At 40.1% G+C, this 20,869-nt stretch overlaps 1 protein-coding gene across 1 annotated transcript in view; it reads right to left on the bottom strand.

Annotated features, from left to right (window-relative positions):
- KIDINS220 (kinase D interacting substrate 220) overlaps positions 1-20,869 on the bottom strand; it is a 96,297-nt gene that overhangs the window by 66,607 nt on the left and 8,821 nt on the right. The window contains exons 3-9 of the mRNA XM_045055005.1: positions 15,645-15,743; positions 14,820-14,918; positions 9,811-9,909; positions 8,767-8,868; positions 5,724-5,822; positions 3,824-4,021; positions 1,439-1,537 (exon numbers count right to left, since the gene is read on the bottom strand). Coding sequence (XP_044910940.1) covers positions 1,439-1,537; positions 3,824-4,021; positions 5,724-5,822; positions 8,767-8,868; positions 9,811-9,909; positions 14,820-14,918; positions 15,645-15,743 — 795 coding nt within the window. The remainder of the gene's footprint in view (positions 1-1,438; positions 1,538-3,823; positions 4,022-5,723; positions 5,823-8,766; positions 8,869-9,810; positions 9,910-14,819; positions 14,919-15,644; positions 15,744-20,869) is intronic.

The following is a 20,869-nucleotide window of genomic DNA, read 5'->3' as shown; positions in this document are numbered from 1 at the left end:
ATTCCACTGTCCTTGCCTGAAATACCAGTCTTCCTTTTCTCTACCTATCTAAATCCAACCCATCTTTCAAATCTTACTCAAATTCTACCTGCTCTCAAAAGCCTTAATGCCCTCTTTCCCCAACTCAAGACTCTTACACTTGAACCTTTCATTAAGCAATCAATCATGTACCATCTTCTATCAAAAGGCATCACTTTATATGTTTATGCAAAACACAAAAACATAAACAAAACAAAGTAAAACCTCCCTAAAATATGGTGTTTCTAACAGCCAAGGATTCCATGTTAAGTCCCTCACAGCATTTGGCATAATATTTATTAGTTTGATTTAAAAATGGAGGGGCGCTTGGGTGGCTCAGTTAAGGGTCTGACTTCGGCTCAGGTCATGATCTCACAGTTTGTGGGTTCAAGCCCCACATTGGGCTCTGTGCTGACAGCTCAGAGCCTGGAGCCTGCCTCAGATTCTGTGTTTCCCTCTCTCTCTCTGCCTCTCACCCACTCATGCTCTGTCTCTCAAAAATAAGTGGTAAAAAAAAAAATTTTAATGGATTTGGGGGCACCCAGGTGGCTCAGTTGGTTAAGCGTCAGACTCTTGATTTCGGCTCAGATCATGATCTCACGGTTGGAGAGATCAAGCTCCAAGTCAGGCTCTGCGTTGACGGTGTGGAGCCTGCTTGGGATCCTCTCTCTCTCTCTCTCTCTCTCTCTCTCTCTCTCTCTCTCTCTCTCTCTCCCTCCCTCCCTTCCTCCCTCCCTCCATCTTTCTCTCTCAAAATAAGTAAATAAATATTTTTTTAATGGATTTGGATACAAAGAAAAACTGAGCAGAAGTGTAGACTGTCCAACAACAAAATGGCTTAAGTACAGATTTTTTTAACCTAAATCTCTTAAAATATTGGCTAAATTCACAACTTTAGGGGAGCTTTTACCTAGCATTAGTAATTTATAATTTGTAGCTCTGTGAGCTATGGCTCAAGCAAAGTCCACAGGCACTATCAAGTGGTCCTAGGAAAGGCAAACAGAACAGAGAAGGAGAAGAGAAACAGCAAGAATAGAAGAACAACATATGGAGGGAAAAGGCAGAACAGAGGGAAAGTACTAAACAGAATAAACAAATTACATGCATTCAAAGTACCAGCAACTGTCTCGTAAACTACTAATTTCAGGATTGAATATATTTACACATTAATAAAAGAGGCGTGTTTGAAAAATATGAGCTTCTAACATGCTCTAATGTCATCTAATATGACGTTAATGGAGAAATTCTGTAAGAATGGCAGTGAAACTTAATATAGGCATCCATTAAATATCGTAGGGTCTAGATGTTTATCTTCATAGAAAAATTAGAAGAATGACATTAGGATCAGTCGACATGTACAACTAATTATGCTCAGAGGTAGCAGCAGAGATAACACACACACACACACACACACACACACCTGTCCTCTAATGTCTATATCAGCATATTTCTGGAGAAGTGCTCGAACGATTTCTACATGACCACCTCTGACAGCACCAATCAACACGGTATCTCCACTCTGAAAAGACAAAAAAAAAGGCAAACTGACGAGAACAAATAAACACTGCTTTGAAGTTAAGGTTCATCGCATACTAACAGATATTGCTCTGAAAATTTCTTGGATAAAAGAGTAACTCAAGAGAAAAATTTTAGTTAACTAATATTAACACCTAACATTAAGGGCCCTGAGAGCAAGAGAAGGTTATACCTCAAAATGAGGACTCTGAAATTCCAGGACAAAAGTTGAGAAAGACAAGTCACCCAGAACGATAAGCCATTCTCTTTAAAGAAGACCTCCCATTCTAAGTGTAAATTAAATAAAATGACACCATAGCTGTCAACGAACCGAATGAACACTTAGAAATGACATAATACAAAATTGTTGGAGTAATTCTATGTGACAAAAGTCATGGGTTGTAAAAAACGGATTCGTAGGGCGAGGGCCATCAGTGGGTCTACAACCGACCACATTTAATTAAGGGAGAGGCCGGTTCCCAGCCCAGTATCTACATTCTAGGCAATTTGGCATTACAGGCTAACAGTGCCTAAGACTGACTCATTCCCCATGATGAGGCTTAGATGAAGTTCATTACCTCATAAAGACATCTCTTTGCCCTGAAATTATATTCAGCAAGCAACGATCAGTATTAATTATACCCTTCTACTACTTCAAATGTAAAATGGCTATTTTGGCAATGGGCAGAATTTTTTTTTTTTTTTTTTTTTTTTTTTACTCTAAATTACGTATCAGTTGCAGGGATTCGAGTTGGGTGAGTCTATGGGCTGTGGCTCATCTCAATCCTTAGTGGGCCTCAATGGGCTATAAATCAAGATGCAGGTCCTTGAGGATTACCGACTTTAGCGCCCTGTGTGGTAGTATCTTTACAACATTAAAAGCAGAAACAAACCCAAGGCAAACCAACTTTAGGTGAGAATGTTAGCATTAATACGGTTCCAGACTAGTAAATTAATAAAATGTAAATATTTCATTGCTTACTGTGTGCCATGTACTGCTCTAGGTACTGGGAAACAAGACAAACAAGGTCCCAGCTCTAGAAGAACTGACAGGCTACAGGAGACAAACAGACAACAGACAACACACACAAACAAACAAACAATCAGACAAATGCCATGCAAATAAATTAAAATAACAGTGATATGATAGAAAGTGACTGGACAGCTACTTTGGATTGGGTCACTGGAGAAGATCTTTCTCAGGAACTCATAGTTAAGCTGAGGTCGGAATGACAAGGAGGAGACAGCTACACAGTGATCATGATGATCAGCATTCCCAACAGAGCATAGCTGGTGCAGAGGTCCCAGAGCAACAACAAGATCGCGTGTTCAAGAAAGGGAAGAACATTAATATGCCTGCAACCTATTAAAACAGGGTTAAAGTGTTGCGAAACGAGGACAGAGAGTCAGGCAAGGACAATGTCTTATGGTGTTCACAAACCAAAGAAGAAACATTTATCCTAAGTGCAAGAGAAGCCGTGGATGGCTTTAAATAAAGGAGTACACATGAGATTTGTTGCTTTAGAGGTCACTCTGAGCACAGCACGGAGAATACATTAGAGACAAAAGAGAACCCGGTTAAGGTGCTGTTGCTGTAACAAGGGAAGACGGTGGCTGAGACTCGGGAGGTACTAGGGGAAATGAAAGGAAGCAGACACGTACAGGATGCACTCTGCAGGTAGAACCAAGGGGACTCACTGAAGAATCAGATGTGGCAGGTGAGGAAGAGAAGCCAAGGCTACTGTGGAGAACTTGGGGCTTTAACAGCGGGGCGGGGGGGGGGGGGGGGAATGGGGACACCATTTCCTGAGCTGGAGGCAGGAGGAAAAGCAGGCTTGGGATGAACCAAACAAACAAGTCATCTGCTTTGCCCTAAGTCTTAAAAGCCCAGCAGACATTCAAGCAGAGTTCAAGCAGAGTTGGATATACAAGTGTAGAGTTCTGAGAAGAGGGTAGAGCAAGAGTACAATTTTGAAAATTTTAAGTGTGAAGGTGGTACCTGAACACTTGGGGAAGTGAGTAACACCAGCCACGAACAACACGACAGTAATATACATCAAGGACAGTTACCGTACATGTGATATTTTCAGAAACATTATTTGACAAAGATCAAAAAGAACACCTTCCACAAAGATTGAATAGTTGTTAACTTCTCAGTTCTAAAGGCAGAAATAAAATATATCTTAAAACAAATGCATGACATACATGAAGAATCCTGGAAGGTGTGAGAAGCTAAGGTAATCTTCCATCCTGTTACCACTAGACGACCAATCTGAAATAGGTAACCTACCCTATCAGGTATGTTCACGTATGTTCCAGCATCGAGCAGATCCTGTACAATCTCCGTATGACCCTCCTTTGATGCAATCATCAAAGCTGTATTTCCATCCTTATCTGTTAAATTTACATTTGGATTTCTTTTCAAAATTTCCTTCACTGACTGAGTGTAGCCTCCTTTTACTGCCACAATCAGTGCAGTCATTGAATTCTAAAACAAAATAAAAACAAGCCCAAGAAATCAGTACATTCTAGAAAACATGACTTATGCAATAATCATAAAACTGGTATTTTCAAAAAGATAGTCTATCATTAACAGTTATTTCTGATAATAAAATGCCAATATAAATAACCAATCACATACCAAAATTGGTCAGGAAGCATATTTTCTGTTTTTGAAGATACATTAATTCTCTTGAGTCAAGAGGACTGTTACGACATTCAATTCTTCAAATGATAATCTGACATTGGATTTGCTGACAATGAACAGACCCTCTCACTATATAATGAGATGAGATGGGATGATTCGAAATTAAGCACATTCTAAATTAAATAATCCAAAATAAGGTTAATTGGGCTTCAAAGAATTGTTTATAATAAAACCTATACGAAAAACTGAAGTGAAATTCATTGAAAACAATGAACTGATAGCTACAGGATATTTCAATAAAGTGTAATACATTCTCCTTTCACAGTGACCTAGAAACCACATTTTTCAAAAATGGTCTTATTTTTAGTGGTTCTTTTAAAAGCTGCACGTATAGTTTATAACAATAAATCACCTGATAGAAGAAACTGACCCGTTACCAAAAGTATTAAAATTGTTTCTTGAGAAATTGATCTATATTGAGACGTCATGTAATTTCCTTATAGAAATATTTCAGTTATTAGACCAGCCCCTAAAACTAAGTCATAGTTCTTTCACATATTAAAATAGAATAGCCTTTTAAAATTCTTTAAGTCAAAAATCATAGAAATAGCCACTCTTCCACTTGATAAACTGTGCAGAAAAAAGGAGAGTGAAAGGTATGAATTTCACGTAAGAATCACACTCTTTCTTGACACGGCACTAAAAAGATCAGCAAGTAGTAGCATCTGCCAATATGGAATATAGGAGGAACGGCTGATATCATGTCAAGAAGCCAAGTGTGATACAGAGTTCACTTTTGTTACACTGCAGCCAGAGATTTGGTGGTATGTCTCCTCAGAATACTCCATGATCCATCTCACATAATACTTCATTTTGCAAATAATAGTCTGTATTAATCATTTCTTACGCATAAATATAATTTCCTTTTAACTATATTCTCAAAATTTCAAGGGAAAAGAAATTTGTCAGGCCTCTCCAGTATCTCCAGCACATTTGGCACAGGGCTGCATGCACAGCAGGTGCTCAATAAGGAATTAATACCTGCTAGTTGGAATAATGTATTGAACCAGCTTTTAGGCGTTCTAGGTTTTGACCACCAATTTCTGACATTTTTAAATCTACTGAAGAAGGAAAACAAGCCACAGCTCAAAATTATCCAAAAACTTACAATATTATTGTAAATTTTTAAGGAAAAGGTATTTTAACAGAACATAACTTTTTTCCACAATTAATAGTATTTCAAACTGTTTGACTTAAAGAGTATTTCAATATAAATTCAATCAAGAGTAAGATTACTGAAAGATGTTCTTTAGAGTCTTAGCCTCCCAAAATTTACATGCATTAGCAATGGTTCCTTAAGGGCATATATTTATAACATATCATATCTACAATATATTTGTCAGGATAATAGAAAAAAATGCTTGTTTGTCTACCTATTATTTAAGAAGTGTAGGGAAAAGTTTCTAGGCATATACTTAGAAAAAATATTCTCTCCCTTCAAACTAAAAACACACATGAGGGACTAAACAGAAAAGATACTTACAGCTCCTTCTTGATCAACATCAGCTCCCATGGCCAATAAATGTTTTACACATTCTAAATGACCCTTCCGTGCAGCCCAAACCAGAGGAGTAGTTCCATACTAAAATAATAATAATAATAAATTTAAAATTATTATCAGATCTGTAGTAAAAGAGACAAATTCTCAACATGAATTTTGATACAAAACATACTTTGAGTATTCTTAAATTACTGTTTATAGAAATTATAATTTTAATCCTAGATAAATCTTATTTTTCCCACTTTCTCTCTCCTGAAGAGATGATTAACCACTGTATGAAATTTCTTTTACCCAACTTTAACTTTCGTAATTAGTGGCAATTTTTCCACCATAATGTCATACAGCCTCCAATTTTCAACAAGCTTTCAGTGCTTCCTGTATCTTGTGAAATACAATTTAAAGTTCAACAGTATGACTACGGGCAAAAATAGTAACAACCAAATGACAAACGATTCTAAGTACTTCTGAGGCCCAGAGAAGTTTTGGCTTAAAGTCACAAAGCTACTAAGAGGTACAGTAAGACGCAGGACCCAAACAAGCTTGGCTTCAGTCCGTGCTCTAAGCCACCAATCCCAAATCAGCCTCTGGACTTGATAAAATAAACTCTAGCCTAGAAACTGCACGTATTAAAAGCACCTTCTGCTGGAACATGATTCAAAAGACATCAGAGAATATATATTATGCATAAAAACAATGCTGTATCTTTGGGGAGCCTGCCAATCAAGAGACACATGAATATCCACAGTGATCTTTAACTACATGAGACCAGAGATTAAAATAAACATGTAATAAACGCCTGCTTTCTATAACAGCTCTGTCCAAAACTTTCTGTGCTGATGGAAATGCTCTATAATTCTGCACTGGCCAATACAGTAGCCACTAGTCTCATACGGCTATTGAGCACTTGAAATGTAGCAAATATGACTGAGGAACTTTGTTTTTATATTTTCTGTGTTTAGTACATATATAGGGCACTGCACACAGTAGGCACTAAACATTTTCTCAAAATGTTAGACTGACAGACTAGGTAGCATAATACCTAATTTTGGAGGGGCTTGGAATGCCAGGTCCCATAAAGCATTTTTCAATAGGTCAGAAGGAGAAATTAAAGCTTTCACCATCACATTAAAGTGTCAATCAGAAAACATCAATAGGGGCGCCTGGGTGGCTCGATGGGTTGAGTGTCCAACTTCGGCTCAGGTCATGATCTCGCAGTTTGTGGGTTTGAGCCCCATGTCAGGCTCCGTGCCGACAGCTCAGAGCCTGGAGCCTGCTTCCGATTCTGTCTCCCTCTCTCTCTCTGTCCCTCCCCCCACCTCATGATCTGTCTCTCAAAACTAAATAAGCACACAAGCGGGGTAAGGGGCAGAGAGAGGAGAGGCACAGAATCCAAAGCAGACTCCAGGCTCTGAGCTGTCAGTACAGAGCCCAACACAGGGCTCGAACCCACAAACCATGAGATCATGCCCCAAGACGAAGTTGGATGCTTAACCGAATGAGCCACCCAGACACACCCCAAATACAAGATTTTTAAGTGCCATATTGTAAGTATTTGCCATAGTCTCTTTACGGTCCCTGTTAAGCTATAATTTTAGATAATACTTTTTAAAAAATGAGCACAACCTGCATAAAGTGTATAAAATCCATCAATCTTAAATTGTACTACTTGACGATTTTTTTTTACATACGTGTGCACCCAAACAAGTACCATCCAGATTAAGAAAAGGACAATTTTTGACATTCCCCTCAGGTTAAGCAATACTATCTGACTTAAATTTATGCTCAAAATGTATTCCAATTATCAAAAATGTCTGATTAATACTATTTTCCTGTATTTCACTGAACTGCTATTAATTTGAAAAGAATACGGTTAGCCACAATGTATCAAGTTCTAATTAAATACTTGTTGGGGCGCCTGGGTGGCGCAGTCGGTTAAGCGTCCGACTTCAGCCAGGTCACGATCTCGCGGTCCGTGAGTTCAAGCCCCGCGTCAGGCTCTGGGCTGATGGCTCGGAGCCTGGAGCCTGTTTCCGATTCTGTGTCTCCCTCTCTCTCTGCCCCTCCCCCGTTCATGCTCTGTCTCTCTCTGTCCCAAAAATAAATAAACGTTGAAAAAAATAAATAAATAAATACTTGTTAAATGTTTGCGATGACGATTAAGGATTTAAAAAATGAACAGAACAAAATTCTGGGAAGCTTTCTGAAGTGGATGGCAAATGAGCAGATGTGAAGGATGAACAGAAAGTAAAGCACAGGAGGAGAGGGCTCCCCACGCTCAAAGGGCACATGCAAAGGCATGGAAGGACCAAGAACACACGAACTGAGGCACCCACATCCTTTGGCCTCGTGCAGGCAAGGCAGCTACAGGGCTCAGAAGGCAGAGAGAGGACAAGGCCTATCTTCCCACATCACACCAGGGATCGGTGTCTTCAGCATTTTAAGCATGAGAGAGAGAGAGAGAGAAAACTAAACCTGACTTTTAGAAAAACCACTCTGGCAACAATACAGAAAGCAGACAGAACTGAAGTCACAATAGAAAATTTCAAATAATGAAAACAGGGAATCATCCCTATCTGTTTTCCAGAGAATGATGAATGTGATGTAAAAAAATCAACGGAGGGGCGCCTGGGTGGCGCAGTCGGTTAAGCGTCCGACTTCAGCCAGGTCACGATCTCGCGGTCCGTGAGTTCGAGCCCCGCGTCGGGCTCTGGGCTGACGGCTCAGAGCCTGGAGCCTGTTTCCAATTCTGTGTCTCCCTCTCTCTCTGCCCCTCCCCCATTCATGCTCTGTCTCTCTCTGTCCCAAAAAAATAAATAAACATTGAAAAAATCAACGGAGGGACACTCAGAAGGTAGTAGTTACAAGGGATCTGCCTGTGACATACCTGACTATATAAAACACATTCATAAACACAATGAGAAGATTCATCAGCGCAATCTCATGCGATCATATAAAGAAACCTATACTCAGACATGCTGCGTGGACATAACGCGGACCGGAACCTGGAAAGGTCTTGCTGACCTACCTTATCCGAGCAGTTGACTTTAGCGCCATTTTGCAGTAAAAGATGCACTATATCCGCATGGCCTCTCCCTGCTGCCCAAATAATGGGGTAAACACTGTACTGCTGGGAGACAGGTAGGTGGGGATGTAAGTAGACAGGAAAAAAGATGAGGAGGGAGCGGGCAAGGGAGGGGGGAAAGAAAAATCTTTTAGGTGGATATTTACAACACACGTTTGCTAAGAAAAGTAAATAACAAAGGGAGTGATACAAAGTAATAACTTAAAAAAATCAAGTTACAGATCATTCTCTACTTAAAAAAAAGTCATAAAACATAATCATCAAATAAAATGCACTCAACCTTAAATACATACATATTATGAACATATTTATTTTTACAGATGAATACATTTAATGTGATTTCTAGCCAACAGGCAAGACTAGTAAGAGAGATGTGAAACTATTCTTATATAATCCTTCCATTAACTTGAATAAGTTTCTCTTTTTTTCAGTTTTATTCAGGTATAATTGACAAAATCACAAGATAGTTAAAGAGTACATGATGTGACATACATGTATATAGTACAAAATATAGACAATTTCTCAATCTGCAGTCTGAGACCCAGTCTCAAGTGGAGTAGTGATGCATGTATTACCATTTAAAGAAATGTATAGAAAAATGGTATGGAGATAGATAGATTTATACACACACACACACACACACACACACACACACACACACACACACATATAAACACCCCTTTCCTTTAAATAAGTTTAGATTAAGAATGCATAGCCACAGAAAACAGGTAATATGACTTAAGGATTTTGAAATCCTAAATTAACATTTAAGCTCTAAGAGTTGCCTTTTTGTTGATAAGAACTGAGAGACAAGCTTAGCTTGAGAAATAAATTCTCATTGTGCTTTGAAATCACATCCTGCATTATTATCTTTAGTAAGAGCTAGATCATTTCCATCGAATATGAAGTCTAAAACGTAATCAGTCTTAAGTGTTCCCTAAGAGAACTTCCCACTTGTGTCACAGTGACGTTTTTGCCAATGCTCACCAAACCAGTGACGCTCGGATTGGCGCCATGAGAAAGCAGCAAGTCGACCACTTCGGTGCGGCCTTTGTAACATGCCCACATGAGAGCGGTCCATCCTCCCTAAGGAAAAAAAGGGGGGAAGCGGGTGGAGAGAAAACTTTCGTGATCACTTCCAAGCACAAAAATGGCATTAATGAAGTGCCTCCTTTGAATATTTTTCTCTAAAACCATTGTTTTACGAAGGCACTACTATGTAGTTTGAAACTCCCAAGCTCCCCAGAGAAATATACAATAGTATCAGAAATAAGTCAAATCTATTAATTCCAGAAATTATTACTCCAATTTTTGACTCTATCATGGAAACTGAAATAGAGAATATTCATGTTGAATTCTTTCACATTTCCAAGTTTTGTTTTGGCTCCTTAAAAATTTTTCTTCAGAACACTTTATATGTCCCTATATATTCTCCTTGTAGGAGCCTAGAGTTTTTCTAGAGAGGAATTCCAGCAATCATATTTGGCTCCTGCATTTAAACACATACTATAGGGGCGCCTGGGTGGCTCAGTCAGTTGAGTGTCTGACTCTTGATTTCAGCTCAGGTCATGATCTCATGGTTCATGGAATCGAGCCCCACATCAGACCCTATGCTGACAGTGTGGAGCCTGCTTGGAATTCTCTCTCTCCCTCTCTCTCTCTGCTCCTCCTCTGCTCGTGTGCATGCACACACACACTCTCTCTCTCTCTTTCAGAATAAATAAATAAAAACTTAACAGTAAACACAACCTATAAATCCCAGATCATTACGGCACCTCTTCCTAAAAAAGACAGGATGCTAAGGTAATGATCTGTAGATCATGATATCCAGGGGCGAAGTCATCAAGTATGAATTACCAGCATGATAACTTTCTATTTTCTAAACTACAGGAGCAATTTTCTTTTCTACTGTTTTTTATTTTAAGCAATTTTCTCTTCAGCTAGAACACAATTCAGTAAAAGAGACCAATGTAATCAAATTATACTAAGAAATGAACGTTTTGTCTTTGAACTGGCATTTAAATCCACATTTGGTTTTGAGAATATAAATCACTTAATCCTTCTCTGATTCTCTTTCATCATCACTAAAAAGGAGATTAAAAAAAATACTTGCCCTAATCTAAAAAAGGCACAATTGTAGAAAGGGAAAACAGATCAGCAGTGGCCAGGGGCTGAGGAGGGGGTGGAGGGGAATTATAAAGGGGCAGCATGGGGGTACTGTTAGCGGTGAAACGGCTCTGTTTAAAATGTGGCGGTAGACATACACATGATGCACTTGTCCAGACCTGTAGAACTGTACAGCACAAGAGGGAATTGTACTGTATGCAAATTTTTCAAAAATCAACCAGAACGTGGAGAGAAAAAATAGAATACAGACTGGGCCAAATGAATCTAACTGTATTACAAATGAATCACATAATCACATAACTACTTAGAAGCTAACCGTAGGTAACTTTGGAAAGCAATGTTTTGACTGAATACTGTAATGTTAAAAACAGAAAGAACTATGCACAGACACTGTACTAAGTAGGCAAACCTGTTTCTCTCAGAGTATCGATTAGAAATTCTGTAGCTACTTTAATTTGTATCCTAGAGTTGAACAAATAAGTGAATACATTGTGCAGATAATAGGGCCAGATTTCTCATTATCAGAGAAGGGTTACAAATTAAGGAAAGGGAAAAGTCTACAATGAATTTGGTTGGCAGTATTAACCTGGTCTCTTTAAAAAAAGATACATCCCCTCCCCCCACACCCAAATAGATATAGAAATAGATGCATGTATATGCAAGAATTAGCATAAAGACATCTATCTTCTATGTCTATCCATTGAGAAGGACTATAAGCAGTGACACCCCAGTAATAACAAGCATACCTAACACCAAGATATTGGTTTCTCAATACCATTTTCCAATAAAAGAAAACAGGCTTCCATGGAAAACTGATTGATTCCAGGGCTAATAATCAGGAAAATAAGCCAGGAAAAATACAAGATGAACCTGAGCCTGAAGCATCTTGTGATGCCGGAAAATAAGGACAGCACATGTTAAAAGGGTATAGAAGCTTCCATGGCCAAAGTTGGAACAACCTGACCAGGAAAACAGGTACAGAACCGAATTATAAACCGGAGAACAAAATAAATATTCATCAGGGGCGCCTGGGTTGCTCAGTCGGTTAGGCGCGTCCAGCTCTTGATTTCAGCTCAGCTCACGATCTCAGTCTGTGGGTTCGAGCCCCCTTGGGATTCTCTCTCTCGTCTCCTCCCCAGCTTGCACTCTCTCTTTCAAAATAAATAAACACTTAAAAATAAATAAATATTCATCAGACCATATATATCCATAGATATGTAACTACATACAGATACGTGGGGGGTGGGGGGCGGGGTGTGCAGGGGAGAGAAACAACTCTTCCTTACGGAAGAATTCCAATTGATCAACGTACAGGGAATGAGGGGAGTAGGAAAACCACCATTATGACACCCATTAATAACTGCTGCATGCAAGATATACTGATAGATGTTAAAACAAATGAGTGAAAGTTTAATCAAAAGCAGTATCTTCTCCAACATATTTAGCAATTACAAAGGGGAAAATAGTAACCTTACAATGAAGAAATCTGGCAGACGCTACCTTAACCAAGAGACCAAGGTCAACTTCACCAGTGACAAACTCTGCTAGCATGTACCTAGATGCGCGGAGAAGGGAACATCGTCTCTATGGTATCCTTCCCCAGCAAAGTGTAATCTCAACCTAATCGTGAGAAGTATCAGACAAATCTAAATTGAGAGAGATTCTAAAGATGCCACAGGGGTGATCTTCCAAAGTGTCAAGGTCATAAAAGACAAGGAAAGGCTGACAATTTAGCTCAAATTATAGAGCTGAATATTTAGTCAAGTTTCACATATACCAATATTTCAATCTTTAAAATGCCTTCCCAGAACTGTTTGAACATCATGCTCTCATTTTAATTTGTACAATGTCACCCTATGCAAGCATCTAGGAGATTAACATTTAATCCTGAGAGAACGATACCCAAATTTGCAAATGAAAAGATCAGAACCGAATACCTACAGCAGTAGCTGTAGTTCAGTGCCCACAAAGGTCCTCTCAAGGAAAAACCCTCACTAGATTCCCAGATGTTACACCCCGGAGTTCTTCCTGAACCCCAGCAGCTCCTGGCGGTCGCCCTCCTCTCCTTACACAAGTCCCAAGGACCCTGCCTTCCCTCATGGCTCAGCTACTGTCACCCACCCGATCCTGTCACGTTTCGGTCCCTCGATACTAACTACTCAGGGAGACACAGTCCTCAGTTTTCCCAACTTTTGGCATTTGAAAGCCAAACGCAAAGACCCTTTAGATATGTTAAAACAAGTTGTGGTGATTACTTAGGGGAAATAAAAAATATGGAGAACTAAAAAAGCTTAAGATAATTTTGTGCAATCTTGCTAAGTTTGACACATTCAATAACACGTACTCTATAGTTCCTCACTCCCTGCTAATAAACAGGGGAGCAGCGATAGAGGAGAAAGCCTTTGGAGTAAGGCAGACCTGGGTTCAAACCTCGGCCTGACTTCTTTGGGCACAGGGCACTTCTTCCAGTTTCAATTTCCTGAACTATATCCATTGAGAACAAAAGGAATTCCCAGCCCATGAGATTGTTCTGAGAAGTCAACTCACCATAGAGAAGCTAACGCATATAAACGGACCAGGCACAGAATGGGAACCTAATATTAATCCATGTGATAAACAGGTTTGGTGCCTTTAACAAGATATTGAGAACTAGGAAACTCCATGAGTTTCCCTTCTACTTTATATGTCCGTAAGATGAAAAGACCACACTTTATTCCTGCCTGCCATACCCATTCTCTGCCTGGGTTAGTGACATCATGGAATTCTCTCCCTAAACTTTAAATTTTTTTTTTTTAACGTTTATTTGTTTTTGAGACAGAGAGAGACAGAGCATGAACGGGGGAGGTTCAGAGAGAGGGAGACACAGAATCTGAAACAGGCTCCAGGCTCCGAGCTGTCAGCACAGCGCCCGACGCGGGGCTCGAACTCACGGACAGCGAGATCATGACCTGAGCCGAAGTCAGCCGCCCAACCGACTGAGCCACCCAGGCGCCCCTCTCCCTAAACTTTTAGAGCAATATACTTCAAGTCCTTTTCAGAAATAAGCAGGATAAAAATGGTTCTGTATCTTTATATAAAAATAAGTATCCCACCCACTTCATTAAGCGTGAGAATACAACTAAGCTTATGGAAGTAAACACACCATGTAAATTATCATAGTAAGCGTAAGACAGCAGAATGCTGCAGTTTCTTAAAAACTCAGACCACCTGCACTCCACATTGTCAGCAAAGTAATGCACGTTTTAGACACCACGGCAGATCAATTCCTTCCTCTCTTCCACTACTAAAGCTAACTTTGGAAAAGGCTTAACATTTTGCAGGATAAATAGGCTAGAAATGATCTCTTTCTTCATCTTTATGCTTTAAGCAGAGGCCAAGATCCAGTAAGAGCTCAGATAATAAAGAATCACATCTTGTTAAACTTGTAATGTGTACAGATGGCATGGCCGAACACAATTACATTTTTAAAATAAATTTATAAATATTATTCTGGAAATTATCACTTTGAACTAAAAATATTTATAAGACTATACTGTCCCTCTTGAAGTTCCTCTTTAAAGGAAACAATTCTTTCACATTTGTTTCAAAACATTGTTACATTGAAAGTCAATGAGTTGTTTTTAATAATATTTCAGAATTTTAAACTCTGAAATAAACCAAGAATAACAATAACTAAGAATACTCTAAAAGAGGTTCATTGTATCACCTGGGCTTTAACACATTCCTGAGAGTCATTTCAGTGCCCAGCCCCAGACCCTAAGAACGTTATTATAATAGCACCTCCTGCACGAGAAGCCAAGGTCCCAGACATACCTACTACTGCTAATAAGACTCCGGCTAATGAAATGTACCATAGCCCTCATACATACCATGTCGCGGTGCTCCAAGTTGACCCCACATTTCAGCAGTTCCTCCACAATGTGCACGTGCCCTTCCTTTGATGCCGAGATCAGTGCCGTCCAGTTATCCTGGAACACACGGTCACAAACGTTACCATTTCAAAACCAAAAAACAAAAATCCAAAGTGAGGAAAAATAAGCTCGACTTCACATACCAAATGATCATACCAAATTGACATGATGTGACCCCACTGTGAACTAGTCTAAAACAACACCGCAGCATAAGCTCTGTCAAGAAGTTATCCGTCTGCCTGCATGACCGCAGTGTGTCAAGTGCTCTCACAGCTGCTTGGTCTTGTCACTGGCCTTCTAATCACACTCTGAGGTTTCGTGGAAAAAGGAAAGATGACTATCAAAACTTCACAGCTAATCCTTGTGGCTAGCAACCATTGCTAGAAGTTGAAATTAAAGAGCTTGTCATCAGATTTAAGAGCACATTCACAGGCTATTAAACTAATGCAATCCCACAGGATGGATTTCGAAACTATGTGATAAAGAACTACTGTCCTTTGTTTTCAAATAAAGGCTACAAGCGCCCAGGTATATGTGCTCCCTATTCAGCCAGTGCCATCTGGGTATAAAAAACAGGAAGTGCTGAGACCTTTCACTGAAAATAAAAATTCCTCTCCTGTATCACCCCTTTAAAAAGCAGACTTGGGTGGGATAGGAGGCAAAGTTAAGACAGATCTGAAAGCACAACCGTAACCTACTAATTTTGAATCCCTTCTCAAAAACAAAGAGCAAAGTTGTGGAAAAGACAAGAACAACAAAGAAGTAGATTATTTTAATATATACCAAATCTTCCAGATTGCAATTAGCTCCATTCTTAATTAATTCTTTCACTATTTCCAAGTTGCCTTGTTCAGCAGCTATCATCAGTGGAGTCTGGCCACACTAGAGAATATAAAAGACACAGAGAGCTTTTCAAGATGCTGTACTTTAACTGAAATGCCACAGTTGAATATACCCTGCTTATCACAATGGTATGTCAAACATTGTTTACAGAATTTCTTAAGTTTACAAACACCCTTGAAATCTTAAGTTTTCAGTTGACTAATAATATAAAAGTCAAAGAGAAAACAAAATGGTTTTTTTTACTACAGCATTAGTAGTCTATTTTTGATGCTAAATTTCATTCAAAATAAATAAACATGAGGGGAACCTGGGTGGCTCAGTCGGTTAAGCGTCTGACCTTGGCTCAGATCATGATCCCATGGTTCGTGAGTTCGAGCCCCACAATGGGCTCTGCACTGACAGTGGAGCCTGCTTGGGATTCTTTCTCTCTCTCTCTCTCTCTCTCTCTCTCTCTCTCTCTATCTCTCTGTCTCTTTCTCTCTTCCTCTCTCTCTCTCTCTGCCCCTCTTCACTTGTGCTTTCTCTCTCAAAATAAATAAACTTAAAAAACAAATAAGTCAACATGAATAATACTAGGCTCTGAAAAGTAATCACCACAATGTATATAAAAATCTTAGCATTCGGGGCACATGAGTGGCTCAATTAGTTAAGCATCCAACTTTGGCCTGGGTCATGATCTCACTGTTCCCGAGTTCGAGCCCCGTGTCGGGCTCTGTGCTGACAGCTCAGCACCTGGACCCTATTTCAGATTCTGTGTCTCCCTCTCTTTCTCTGCCCCTCCCTCCCTCACTCAAGCGCTCTCTCTCTCTCAAAAATAAACATTTTTTAAGAAACTCTTAACATATTTATGGTAAGCAAAATCTCTAACTATAGCAGACAGAATATGATACAGAATGTGGTTTTAACGTATTTAAGATGTTTGTCAAGGGCAAAGGGGAGGAAAGTAAAATAATAAATAAAAACAATCTAGGTGCGATATATATAATATACATAAACAGTTTTTTTAAGACCTCCCTTCTAATCTTAATTCATTAAACTAAAGCTTCTGCCCATTACACCACAGTTGCCCAGCCTGTGTGCCTAGAATAAGACACGGTAATAAGGGACAGTGTTTCCTGAGCCCTGAGACAGCGTGGCAGGGCCCGGGCAGCCAGATCCGGGGATGGGTTCACCTCCAGCAGCAAGACTCACCCACAGTAAGGGCAACGCACACACTGGCACCTTCTGTAAGGGCCACGGTGTGAAACAGGTTAGCGGCTCTGGGCTAATGGTGACGGTACTAAAGGTGTTACCACATACTTAAGGTATACGAGAAAAGATTTACACCGAAAATTAAGTTCAAGTAGATAAATATTTATCTAAGCATCTATTTACTATGTGTATATCAGTGGGGGGTGGGGGAATAGCCGTGATTTTTAAAATGCTAACATGACATCATTTCTCTGCTTAAAATCCTCAGTGGTTTCCTGTTGCTCTTTTGGATCAGAACCAAAATACTGACAGTGGCTGTGGCAGGACTACCTCAAAACCTATTCTGGGCCATTCCCTCCTCACCAACAAACCTGTAAGCTCTTTCCCACCTCTGGACCCTCACACAAAGTTTTCCCTCTGTCCCACCCAATTAACTACCAAGAATAAAGTCGCGGCTGTTTCTAAGTTACTCTCTCTCCACAACTGTAGTTAGAAGATTGGTTAAGCAAGAACTAATAGAATAAACAAATGTTTTGTTATAAGGCCCAGCTTATAAGGTCACATCAGCTCTTGGGTCAAACATCAACCCCTCAGGGAAGCCTTACCAACTCCTCTAGTTTTCCTTTACTATACTAATCCTTGTTTGTAATTACTTACATTTGTGGGATTAACACCTGATTATTATCCCTTTCTCTTAAAGGCTCTAAACTCCACGAGAGTAAGAAGCATGTCTATTCTTTTATTTAATACTATATCCCCCCCACCCAAAAAAAAAGAGAGTTAAATCAGGAAACAGACTCTTAACTATAGACAACAATCTGATAGTTACAGGAGTGGAGGGGATGGGGGATGGGTCAGGCAGGTGATTGGGGGGATGCGCCTGGGTGATGGGGGGGGCGCCTGGGTGACTGGGGGGGCACCTGGGTGATTGGGGAGTGCCTGGGTGATTGGGAGTGCCTGGGTGATTGGGGGGTGCCTGTGTGACTGGGGGGGGGGGCGCCTGTGTGACTGGGGGGGGCGCCTGGGTGACTGGGGGGGCGCCTGGGTGATTGGGGGGGTGACTGGGGGGGCGCCTGGGTGATTGGCAGACACCTGAGACACCTAGTGGCTCAGTCAGCTAGGCATTTGACTCCTGGTTTTGGCTCAAGTCACAATCTCACGGTTCCATGAGTTCGAGCCCGCATTGGGCTCTGTGCTGGTGGTGCGGAGCCTGCTTAGGATTGTCTCCCTCTCTGTCTCTGCCCCTCCCCTGCTTGTTCGTTTTCTCTCTCTCTCTCTCTCTCTCTCTCTCTCTCTCTCTCTCTCTCTCCCTCTCATTTTTTTAAAAACAAGCGAATAATTACAATAATTGGCAAAAATGCAACAGATGCTATTATAAGAACATAAGAGTTAAACACAAATATTGGTTTAAACAAAGCACACACGTAAAGTGCATTAAACACAGACATTCTTATAGAACAATGGATACTAAATTACATGTCATTCAACCGAAGGCATTAGGGAATGAGGTATTATCCACAAACAGATTTTCCAGGTGAAAAAGTTTATCCTTTAAACATTAAATCTGATTATATATTGTATGATAGCCATTAATTTATAAAGCAATGCACACATTACTTACTACTTATTAAACAGATTACCTTTACACATCATGTTTACAATTCTGAGTCACAACTACAGACATCAATTATCACACCCAGCTTGCCTCTGTCAGCTCTAACCTCTTTGACCAACTTTCTGCAGCACCTTTCTCCCTTCTAATCAACCAGGATAAAAAGTGAGACAACAAAGTCATTGGTATAATATATAAATTAAAGCCAATTAACCCTGAATCTATGGCCCTAAGGATATATGAATTTTACATCAGAATTTTCAGATTAGTAACTCCAGAGATTCAGACGTTTTTTGTTTACTTTTGGGGGTCACAGTCACGTCAGATAGTTCACAGAGACAGGTGCTTCTAGCATATGAGGGGAAAAAATAACGTAGATGTGTAAAAATACCTATAACACAAACACGAAAGACGATATAAATGTGATTAACTAGAAACACGCCAGACGAAAGACTTGAATAGTCGTTAGTTTCTCTTGTAGAAAGTATTAGTTGTCTCCCAATATCGAGTGACGGGATTGTGTTAGGGGTGGCAACGTGCTCAGCTTAAAAACAAAACCAAAAACAAAATGCCCACGTAGTTCAGCCTGGCTTGCAGCTGGAATGATCCCAGGACACTGCCCCAGCTAAGTGGCCCAGGCCGGCCCGGGAACCAGACAAGCTCGGCCGGCCTGTCTCTGGGATTCTTGCCTCACAAGACACAATGCGGCGTTGTGACGGCCAATGCGCAGTGACCAGCACACAGTGAGAAGTGGACAGAAGGGCAGAAGGAGCCTGGGAAGATCTCCTGAAGCCGTCATATCAACCTTGGAATGGTTCCTCCGGCTTATCATCGCGTGAGAAAAATAAGACCTCAAGTTGATGCAGACATGGTTGTAGGAGCTGTCGCACGCAGTCCAAAGTGATCCTTAACTGATACACCTTTGACAACTACACCACTCAAAAAGATAAATAATTTACCAAAAAGGTTGCCATGAAGTTATTACATTCTAAAAGATAGAAGAAAAGTGACCTTATAAGCTGGGCCTTATAACAAAACGTTCGTTTATTCTATTAGTTCTTGCTTAACCAATCTTCTAACTACAGTTGTGGAGAGAGAGTAACTTAAAACAGCGGTGACTTTATCCTTCCATTTTAAAATGAATCACTAAAGGCCCTTTCCATACCTAATCCCACGCATCCCAGTAAACCCCAAGCCCACTGCTTTCCAAACTACACAGGATCACCTGTTCACATAACCCTTACTCCACTTACGATGACCTCAAGCCGGAACACATTAGAACAGAACACTGCACCAAGGGACGTTCCCCCGACAGGCACCATACTTTATCTCAGCTCCCCAGAAGACTACAGTGCAAAAACACTTCCTACTCAGGATCCCTTTTTGTTCTTCCCAAATCCTAGGTAGTCCTACTTGAATTTATTTAGGTGTACCAGACCTCAATAACCAGTGCCCTTTAAAGCACATCTTGGGAGAATATATACTTCTTCCAATAATTGTAGTGAAACTAAAACATTTTTAAATTCTCCTTTGAAATTTGCCTCAGAGCCTATTTCTAAGCACATAACAAAATCCACTCCTTGAATTGACAGTCCCACTTCATTTTCTTGGAGAATACTGTGCCACCTCAGCACTAAAATCTTATACCAAGAAGACCTCAGAGAAACTTTCTGTTCTTTTCTAAAAATAAAAGCCCATCACTACCTTACAAAGGGCGAAGACCTGCCATCATTGAGAATGTTCACAGGCTGAGATTTATCTAGTTTACAAATAAAGCAGAGAGAAAAGGTGGCAGGAAAGTAGCATTTACTGATGGCAGCCAATTGTATGCTAAATACAGAAATTTCCCCCACATTATTTTATTTTATTTTATTTTAAGGTTTATTTATTTGGGGGGGGGGGTTGAGGGAGAGGAGAGAGACAGACGGACAGAATCCCAAGCAGGCTCCACGCCATCAGCACAGAGCCCAACACTGGGCTTGAACTCACAAACCACAAGATCATGACCTGAGCCAAAATCAGGAGGCAGATGCTTAACCGACTGAGCCGCCCAGGCATCCCACACAGGCTAAGTTCTTCTTGCTTTTTGTTTTTAAAGTAGGTTCTACAACCCAGTAAGGAGCCCAACATGAGGCTAGAACTCATGACCTTGAGATCAAGACCTGAACTGAGATCAAGAGCCAGTCGCTTAACTGTATTTTATTGATTTGAGACCTTTTCAAAACTGATAACCAAAACACATTAACATAAGGTAATTACATACTTTTAGGGGCAACAAAGAAGAGAGGAAATCCACACAACTTTATAGAATTCTATAAAATTTAAATTTTATAAACACTTGTAGAAGCAAAATACAATAAAA

The sequence above is a fragment of the Felis catus genome, chromosome A3 (assembly GCF_018350175.1).
Source record: "Felis catus isolate Fca126 chromosome A3, F.catus_Fca126_mat1.0, whole genome shotgun sequence".
Classification (NCBI taxonomy): Eukaryota; Metazoa; Chordata; class Mammalia; order Carnivora; family Felidae; genus Felis; species Felis catus.
Note: the sequence above shows the minus strand (reverse complement) of the source record. Positions and strands in the feature narration are given on the sequence as shown.